The 9,060-nt window shown below is 40.5% G+C and overlaps 2 protein-coding genes across 2 annotated transcripts; one reads left to right on the plus strand and one right to left on the minus strand.

Annotated features, from left to right (window-relative positions):
- Nucleotides 1–22: 22 nt before the first annotated feature.
- LOC134176934 (tubulin-specific chaperone cofactor E-like protein) lies at nucleotides 23–2,466 on the plus strand. The gene is made up of 4 exons (XM_062643617.1): nucleotides 23–315; nucleotides 743–885; nucleotides 955–1,151; nucleotides 1,451–2,466. The coding sequence occupies exons 1-4, from the start codon at nucleotides 153–155 to the stop codon at nucleotides 2,295–2,297; spliced, it is 1,350 nt and encodes a 449-aa protein (XP_062499601.1). The 5' UTR covers nucleotides 23–152; the 3' UTR covers nucleotides 2,298–2,466.
- Nucleotides 2,467–2,897: 431 nt separating this feature from the next.
- On the minus strand, nucleotides 2,898–5,688 carry LOC134177452 (BBSome-interacting protein 1-like). Its single transcript, XM_062644232.1, has 4 exons — nucleotides 5,665–5,688; nucleotides 5,513–5,593; nucleotides 5,381–5,452; nucleotides 2,898–3,081 (listed from the first exon to the last, which is right to left on the minus strand). The coding sequence occupies exons 1-4, from the start codon at nucleotides 5,671–5,673 to the stop codon at nucleotides 2,995–2,997; spliced, it is 249 nt and encodes an 82-aa protein (XP_062500216.1). The 5' UTR covers nucleotides 5,674–5,688; the 3' UTR covers nucleotides 2,898–2,994.
- Between the last annotated feature and the right edge of the window lie 3,372 nt (nucleotides 5,689–9,060).

Here is a 9,060-nt window from a genome sequence, read left to right on the forward strand (position 1 = left end):
AGGCTAGTTATGTAAATTTTTGCGTTTGTCAGCACAACGAGTTCATAGTGATCAAATAGGATTTCGTACACAATGTAGGATCGCTGACCTGGTTTTATGCATATTCTTGCGTTCGTCTGAGCTCAGCAAGTTGATAGTGATCAAACATCACAATGACGAGAACGCTATCGGATGCTTTGCGAGAGAAATACGTATACGAAGAGAAGAATAGCTATGAGACATTAGATGTAGAGAGAAGTGAAGACGGCGAGAGACGTTCTAGCGTGGAGCAGAAGGAAGGAGGCTTCACCATTTCCTACTTATCAAGATCTAGAGGTGGAGAACAGTCATGATATGCTCCCATATACATATGTGCAGTGTAGAAATTAGAAATTAGAAATTAATGCCATTTACATATTGCAGTGTTTACTGCATGCATGCCTACTAGCTCAGATTGACATCATGATCAATAAGATATAATAAAATATGTTAATTAAGTAACTACAGTATAGGGTATGGGTGTAGAAGCAAACTGCATGATTTGCAACTGTTTCTATAAATATCGTCCTTTACTTGAACAGTTTCTGCTAAAATTTCATAGTTGGCTTGAATATGCTAATAAGGTCATAAGTAATTTGAATTCAAAACAATGTAATATGGTAGTGTATCTCATATTAGACAGGCAGAGAGCAACCTGTCTCGGTGTATATAGGATTAACATCATAATAAGGTTATACGTTTTAGGTGTTTTGTGTCCTTACAGTGAGGTCCACACATGAAATTGAAACAGTGACACTTATTAATCAGCAGGTCACACTGATTGGAGATACTGAATGGTTGGGTCAACAGTTTAAGTCTTTGTGTGAAGTTGACCTCACAGGTAACGGAATATCTAATTGGCAGCAGGTTAGAGTTAACATGGAATTAAGTCTATCAGGCTGCTTGGATTCATTATTAGAAATGATATGTCTTAAGGTGTTTATCTTGTTGTCAACACTTAACAACATCCACTTCTTAAATCTGACGAACAATCCACTGGGCAGGGTGACTGCACCTGATGATCTGACGTTGCCTGAACAAGAGCAATCTTTCTCTCAAATCAAAACTCTTATTCTGAATTTCACACAGATTCCATGGAAAACTTTGAACTTTGTGTTGCCCATGGTTCCGAGGTACGAGTTTACAGATAGTGTACCTCTTAACTACGACTAACACTCACAGCATAAATGTACGTATTGCCACAGTTGTAGAGACAGCATCACTGAAGGTGGCTGATAGTAATGACCAACTTTATGCCTGAATGCATGGTCACGAGTTTGTTGTATGCATGTTGCTTTCGCTAGTACAAGCACTAGCGCAGCTAGGCAGATACACACAGTGGTTGGAAAGGAAACAAAGCAGACTAATAATAATATGCTGCATGACTTATCTACATGGGATTAACAGCAGCAAATTATTTGTTTGTTTTCAGATTAGCCGAACTGCATCTTAGCGGCAATGATTATAACAATGTGGACCTGCAAACACACCATGAGAATCTCATTTCTCTTCATTTCAATAACAACCCAATATGTGAGCCACAACATCTTCTTAGTCTTGCTGAAGCCTTTCCAAGTCTGTCTACTTTAATTGCACACAATTCTCAATTAGCCTCATTGATTCTGCCAAGTGAATCAATAATTTTAGCAAAATCATTTCATCAACTTCAGTGTCTGAGTCTGTCTCACAGTCGTCTGTCCACGTGGGATGACATCCATTTTCTCTCTCTCTTTATGTCTCTTCAAAAACTTCGACTTGTAGGAATTCCACTGTTGCATGAGATCAAGGAAGAAAATCACAGGCCATTTCTTATTGCTTGTTTGCAAAATATTCAGTGTCTAAATGGAAGTACTATCAGCAGTGAAGAGAGAGAAGCTGCAGAGCGAATGTTTCTACGATATTTCCAGTCATTTGACGAGGCAAAGCGCCCTCCCTCATTCCATAAGTTGCTGCACCAACATGGACAACTTGCTCAATTAGCTGATGTTTGTCTTGAACCTGCATCACATGTTGATCTCAATATAAAGTTTGAAGATCTTCCCGTGGTGAAACGGAAATTTGATGTCAACATAACAACTGGTCAACTGAAGAAAGAATTGTCATCTGATGTTGTTGGGTTGTCTCCAAGTAAATTTCGTCTTTATTATGTGGATGTTGAAGATGACGAGGTTCTGTATGGAGCTGAAGAGATGAAAGTTATGTCTCGTAAGCTCTTTTCATATCGAATGAAAAGCAATGACCAAATCTTAGTTCAACGTAAACATGTTACTAGCAGTTAATTTTGGTACAGACTAACAGTACTATTGGTTAATGGCATTTTACATTCAGTCTTCAAGGATACGTGGAACTGTCAGTAATAATTGCTATCTGTAATAACTGCAAATACAATGCCAAATGATCCATAGACATGTATTTACAGAAACAAAGTAACTGACTCATAATGGATTAATATCAATAATGGGTGTGTTCACATATAATTTTTCATGGGTAAGTTCTTCACAAAGAGCAAGCCCCTGAGTAGTATGCACGTTCTGTCATAGATATTGGAGCGTTTCTAGTACTGCTTGAAGTAAATAGCCACATTCTTTGCACACTCAAGGTATCCTGCCTATGCACACTTAGCTTCACATGCACTCATATTATTTGAAACCAATACCATTGCACTGTTTGTAAATGTAACTTGCCACCTCTTTACATCAATTTAACCTGTACAGTAAATGCTTCAAGATTGGTGTCCCTGAGCACCATGTATTACATGATAATAGGCACATGATTGCTGTTCAATAGTGCATGCATGGCTGTATCCCAGTTACAAAAACGTTTAACTTCTACTGACAAGATCACCCTACTATCATTTAATTAAAGATGGAAAGTTCATATTTTCTTGCAGAAATATATATCTTTATATTGAAATACTGAGTATATCACTAACTACAGAAATGTTAGATGTAGATCTAACTAAAGTTGTCGCTCTCCCTAATCAAACTCTCCTTCTTGTGTGACAATGGACAAAGCCCTCTTCTTCTCCTCCTCAAATTCCTGCAACTTCACCGTTTCCTGAGCCTACAAGCACAACTACCATTTATCATAATTCTAACATGCATGCACTAGCTTTTTGTAAGTATATATGGAACAGTAATTCACTTAATTTATGATACAGGAATTAATTCTTCTTATAAATAAGTGAGTCCTCTGCAACATCTAGAAGTGATAGAAACAAGTTGAAAATTGCCTAACAAGTGAACACTCTCAGACCTGTTGCAATAGTCCGCATAGAAGCATATAAAAGGTATCATTATAATTAAGAAAAATGCTGGTGTTTCACAATGACCTGTCAGCTACCCTAACAAACTAGACCCACTCAACTCTAACTTGTCTTCCATTCTTGGGTTTATATATTAATTAATGACAAGCACTGCTGAAGCCATGCAATTGCGCATTTCGCTTCCTTACACGTGAATTCAACGTTTTAGTCTTGCATTCCAAAAATAAACAGTGTCTCAGACCTCTAGAGTCGGAGACACAATTAATTAGTACATTGTAGAGACCAATTTTGGAATAACCACTTGTATCCAGAGTACAACATGTCATGTACTCAAATTCATCATCAGTAACTGTACTATCAGGGAGTGCAGTAGCACTCCCTATGTCGAGATGCGAAGAATCTAAAATGGCGGTCCATACAAAAGTATCCAAACGCATCCGAACCGGATCTCTCAGAACTCATTACAGAGATCTCGGATCCACGTAGCGCTCAACTTCAAACGTTCCTAATGGTAGCCAAACTATCACCGCTGACACTAAGCGCCTCAGAAGCCAGCTATCGCCAAGTAAAAAACGGGATTTATTCTTTCACATTTCACATTTCACTTTTGTCAGCCAGGCTAGCGTCTCACTCAAAGCAGCTACAACAACGAGAGTCACACCAAACAATTCGCTCTTGTCCGAAGAATTGCACTGACCCAACAGCTAGAAATGTGCAAAGTCACCTTGTATCAGTCAACTGCTGCCATGCAATTCCATGTAGTGCTTCCCACAACGCCATGTTGTTCCGGTGACGTGTGTACATGTGACTACCGTTTGGAAGCCTAGCTTCCACCTGCTGCTACATGCTACTTACAGTTGCATGTAGTTGAACATGTACGACTATGTTCAACGGCGTGGTGTCCTGTCTGACTCTCTGTGCATGTAAGCGTGTATCTCTTCCGTGGAACCCTAGGTAATGAGAGGTGTTTATAGATGCAATCAGCATTATTATGTACATCCGTCGGCTGCTACATACTTCCGTGTATGCTAAGTGTAACGTGGGAGTTGTTTAGAGATGCAATCAAAGATTGAAATTCCGGCCGAGCTGCACACGTTTACTTTTAGGACTGTCTTTTCCATTTCAAACAACGTACAACAGCATAATTGGCACCACTGAAATGTCAATGTACATTAATTATCGTGATATGGTTCACTTCGAAGTTGTGCGAAGCTGCATACCCGATTGTTATAATAAAAAGGTCACTTGAAAAGTGATACCGTAGCTAAACTGGGATGTGCAGCGTCTAATTACAGCCTGAAATTCGTGGCTGTGGGAGGGGGGACAGGGAGTGCAATCTCCACGTGGTCTGTCCTGGGGTTTTGAACATGAAAGTATTCTCACATGTTCAAAATGCTAAGCACTCGGTTTACTAAAACTGTCATTTCCATCTTCAGGGCATATATATATATATCTATCTATCTATATATATATATATATATATATATATATATATATATATATATATATATATATATATATATATATATATATATATATATATATATATATATATATATATATATATATACATACATGTGCTTGCGTAGTATACTTTTAACATAGCTAAAAATATACTAAACAAGTCTAAAAACATTTTGAGAAAATGACGGGTATGTAGGGATGGGTATTTATGTCATTTATGCCCATCTCCTACATCACAATCTTTTTACCTAAAAAATAAAAAACATTTTGAGAAAATGATGGGTATGTAGGAATGAGTATTTATGTCATTTATGCCCATCTCCTAAATCACAATCTTTTTACCTAAAAAATAAAAAAACATTTTGAGAAAATTATGGGTATGTAGGGATGGGTATGTACTTAATCATGCTCATCTCCTACAGCACAATCCAGTATTGTGAGTGTCACACACGACTGCTGCGTTTTAATTAATTTAGGTAAAAAGATTGTGATGTAGGAGATGAGCATGATTAAGTACATACCCATCCCTGCATACCCATCATTTTCTCAAAATGTTTTTTATCTTTACTATACTGTTACTAAAAAATTACTAAGCTACACTGTAACTATGCGTCTACTCTCACTATTTTGTACCTCTTTTTGCATTTTCTCCAACTTCTCTAGAGTGACTGATTTCATAGGCATCAGTTTAGGCTTGCAGAGAACCTGATTATACCACCAATTTACGACAAAGCACCATTGCCTGTGTGCTTGCAATTGCCTTACCAACGGAGTAGTTGGGTCGTTATATACAAGACCGGTCTTGGGAAGAATTTCCTTCAAGTCAAGTGCAGGAAGACCATTGGCCTTCGAGACAACACGCAATTAGTAAGCAAAGAACGTCGAAATTTAACTAGGCTTCTATGATCATGAATTACCTCCGCCATTTCAGTTGTCCCGTATGACACGCGAACTGACACGCGACATCACACGCGATACATTTTCAAAATTCATAAACCTAGTTTTACGGTATCTGTAGGCGCTTCGCGTTGGTGAGTACCACGTCGCAACGGACCGTCTACTGAAACGCCGCACCCTAGCTACTGTCTGTTCCCCATAAGTGTGAACTCGGAAGTAATGAAGTAGAGGTCACACCAGGTGTGCTCATTAGAGCACTAAAAGCTGCTCCAGTTGGACCATGTTATACCAATTATCGTAAATGGTTCCAGTTGCTGATCTGTTGGTCTTACAAGATAATTGGATAATAACTATTGCTCCACCCGTTTGTGTTTGATATGCACAAGTATTAGCCTTCCTTTTTGTTTGCAGGAAAGGCTTAGATAATTTGATAAACAGAAATGCCAGACCTAGCGGTTTCTAGCGATACCGAGATCATCGCGAAAGTCCACTAAACATCAGAGATATTGATGATTTTCAAAGTTCACACTTATGGGGAACAGACAGTAGACAGTACACGTAGTCGTTGAAACGTTAGCCCTGTCGCTAGCAGTACACGTCATGAAAATTACCATAAATGCAAACTTTTAGTAAAGTACGGAACGTGTAAATAGTTGACTGTAGGTGACATTCAGCTTTTGAAAGTGTTCCATGGTTGTCAAGTATACACAATCCTTAGCTACAGTATTTGTCAATGACGTCACATTTTCTAACACACGTTAGTGTCGGCCATTTTGGTGTCCATGTGATTGCGTGGGTGTCGGTAGGGAAATTTTGACCTCCCTCGCCTCTAGTAGACTACCACACTTCCCGCGAGCAGGAAACTATCAAAGTACTCCGACAATCTGCTATATGATGCGAAATCTCGCTATTTAGCCAAGCTGAAACTGATTGGAGAGATACACAGGGAATTCGACAGAAAACCCTGTCAGATTTTTAGGTGTTTTGTGGGGTTTTCTAGGGCGTGCCTACGTATAACCACAAGGCTTGAAACACCACACCTCTTGAACCACGCCTTCTGCTTTACATTTCGGTTGCAAGAAGCGCTGTCAGCATTTTGCAGCGTACATCGTGACCCTCTCCATCTGTAAACTCGTCTACAACAGAGAAAAAGGCAGATGGAATGCTCTTAACTGAACTACAGCACGAGTTCGTAGTGCAGTCCAATACCCACCATAACCCTTCAAAACCCTGAAACATCCCAGATCAGGCGCGGATCTACCATAAGGCCCGAGGTGCCCGGGCACCAAGGTCCCTAGGGGGTGTGTCACCCATTTCCCGGACGTTCTTCCCGGATGTTTGGCGGCGATGTCTAAGCGGCAGTCAAGTTTAGAGCTCTTCGGGTTTAAAGTACCTCGGTTGGAATTTAATATTAGCAACAATATCAAGTTCAAATTTCTCATTAATATTAAATTGGGGAGGTTCAAATATCTAATTAATATTAACTTGGGCACTAAACGAAATTGAATGCTGGATCCGCGCCTGCAGATCCCTTGCATAACCCTAGCAAACCATTTAAGATTGCCAATTGCAAGTTACCGGTAAATACAATTGTTGTCCAGTCGCAGCAGTAAGTACTGATCTAGGACTTGGTGAAAATCGTTCCAATGATGGCAGCAGAACAATCTAGTGCAAGTTAGCAATTTGTCAATGTTGTATACAGATGCTAATCTCGAGAATGTTTCTCAAGAAATTTCTTACAGCCCTGACTTTATGAACAGCGCACAAATTAAGTTGGGCTACAGCTTTTGCTACAAATTGTGAGAGAGAAATCAAACCGCACGGCGGGCAGGAGCAAGGTGTTATAATTTCGAGGCACATCACTACATACTTGTAAATTGTAAACTATTCAGTAAAGCTCATTAGTTTTACAGCCTAGAAAGAGCTGCACTTTTCCTGTTTCTTTCTCTTTCTCTAACCTTTTACAACTAAAGACAAAAATTGGAATGTTTTGTTAGTCATGTCAATTTATCATCCTGGGTGCACTCGTGGTCCAAGATCACGCCTACCAAACGATGCTATTGTTTACTTTCATACCTAGCGGGCAGTAGACTAGCAATTAGTAGCCTCGACACTAGGCCTCCCTTGCTTTCGGTGGTCCGACCGCGCGAGGATAGCAACGACACTGTATCACGTGAAGTTCTCTCCGAAAGCAAAGAGAGGCCTAGTAACTCATTATGTCACGTGACAATCTAGCTTGTCACCTGATCTATTTTGCAGATGATGATTGGTCGACTGTAAATCACATTTGAGTTACTTCCTGATTATTTCCTCTAAAGGCTGGTTCACAATAGACGTATGCACGTTCACAATATGCATCCGATCCGCGCGCGGCGCAGCGGATCGCTGTTCACAATATGACAGAGCGCGTGTGTGAGCTGCGCTCTGATGACTATAATTAGATTACGTACTAATTGTCACATAACAATATATAGCCACGTGACTATCACAATATGTCTATTAATGCAAAGAAACAGTTGCTTCTGTTGTGCCTTTTGCGGCGATATCGCAGCAACAAGGCAAAGAACCGTCGACGTGTGTGGGTACGCGAGATCTTCTTTGCTGTCCATGGCACGTGCCCTTGACTTGAATTCCCGGACATGGCACTCTACATCTCGTGACCAATTAAACATGTGCGGTGATTGGAGAACTGTAAATTACATTTCCTGTTTGGCGTACGACGTTTCCGGTCGAGCGCATCGAAATAGAGCTGATCCTATTGTTGCGCTCCGCTCTGCGCCACTGCGCTCCGACGGCGGCATCTTTTGATGTTGGCGCACACCGTCGGATCGGATCGCAGCGCATGCATATAGTGAACATGAGTGCGTCTATTGTGAACCAGCCTTAAGACATGCGGAGATTAGTAAACAATCACCCACCTCACAGGTGTTATTTAGTGTGCAACAACAGCTTGTGTACCGACTCAAGAATATCGTTTGGTCGCGTTTGTAGGTTGCAAACAGTTGCAGTATTCTCTCTACATCGCAGCGAGTGAAGGTATCACTCTAGTCGCATGCAGCGATTGCTTCTGGAGTAGCTTCAAGCTGACATCAGCCACGTAGAAATTTCACGCGTAGTCGCAATAGCTTTCGATCGATTCCGAAAGCGCGATGATAGTTTAAGACAAAAGCGTACATGTACAGTAGCCTAGTCGGTATTGCGTAGTCTTCTAGTCAACGACAAGGGAGGACAGAGTCTGCGCGTTGTCTTTTTTCCCGCGACATGGCCGTACAGTCTTTGCGCTCGTTTCTTTGCGCTAACTAAACAGTAAGCAGCGTCGCAAACGCCAGCATGCATAGTTACTAACTGTATTTCACGCCTTTCCATTCCAACATCGTTGTTATGACGGTATACCTGCTGTAAACGAAAACACACCT

This window comes from Corticium candelabrum, chromosome 3 (genome assembly GCF_963422355.1).
Source record: "Corticium candelabrum chromosome 3, ooCorCand1.1, whole genome shotgun sequence".
NCBI lineage: Eukaryota > Metazoa > Porifera > Homoscleromorpha > Homosclerophorida > Plakinidae > Corticium > Corticium candelabrum.

What these genes read in the sequence shown, in the direction of transcription:
- LOC134177452 (XM_062644232.1), bottom strand. An exon ending in ACGACCCAACTACTCCGTTG is followed by an intron (nt 5,453 to 5,512) that starts GTAAGGCAATTG and finishes TGGTATAATCAG; the next exon opens with GTTCTCTGCAAGCCTAAACT. An exon ending in TGGAGAAAATGCAAAAAGAG is followed by an intron (nt 3,082 to 5,380) that starts GTACAAAATAGT and finishes TTGTGCTTGTAG; the next exon opens with GCTCAGGAAACGGTGAAGTT.
- LOC134176934 (XM_062643617.1), top strand. Translation starts at nt 153, where the DNA reads ATGACGAGAACGCTATCGGATGCTTTGCGAGAGAAATACGTATACGAA. An exon ending in CTACTTATCAAGATCTAGAG is followed by an intron (nt 316 to 742) that starts GTGGAGAACAGT and finishes GTGTCCTTACAG; the next exon opens with TGAGGTCCACACATGAAATT. An exon ending in GAATATCTAATTGGCAGCAG is followed by an intron (nt 886 to 954) that starts GTTAGAGTTAAC and finishes ATATGTCTTAAG; the next exon opens with GTGTTTATCTTGTTGTCAAC.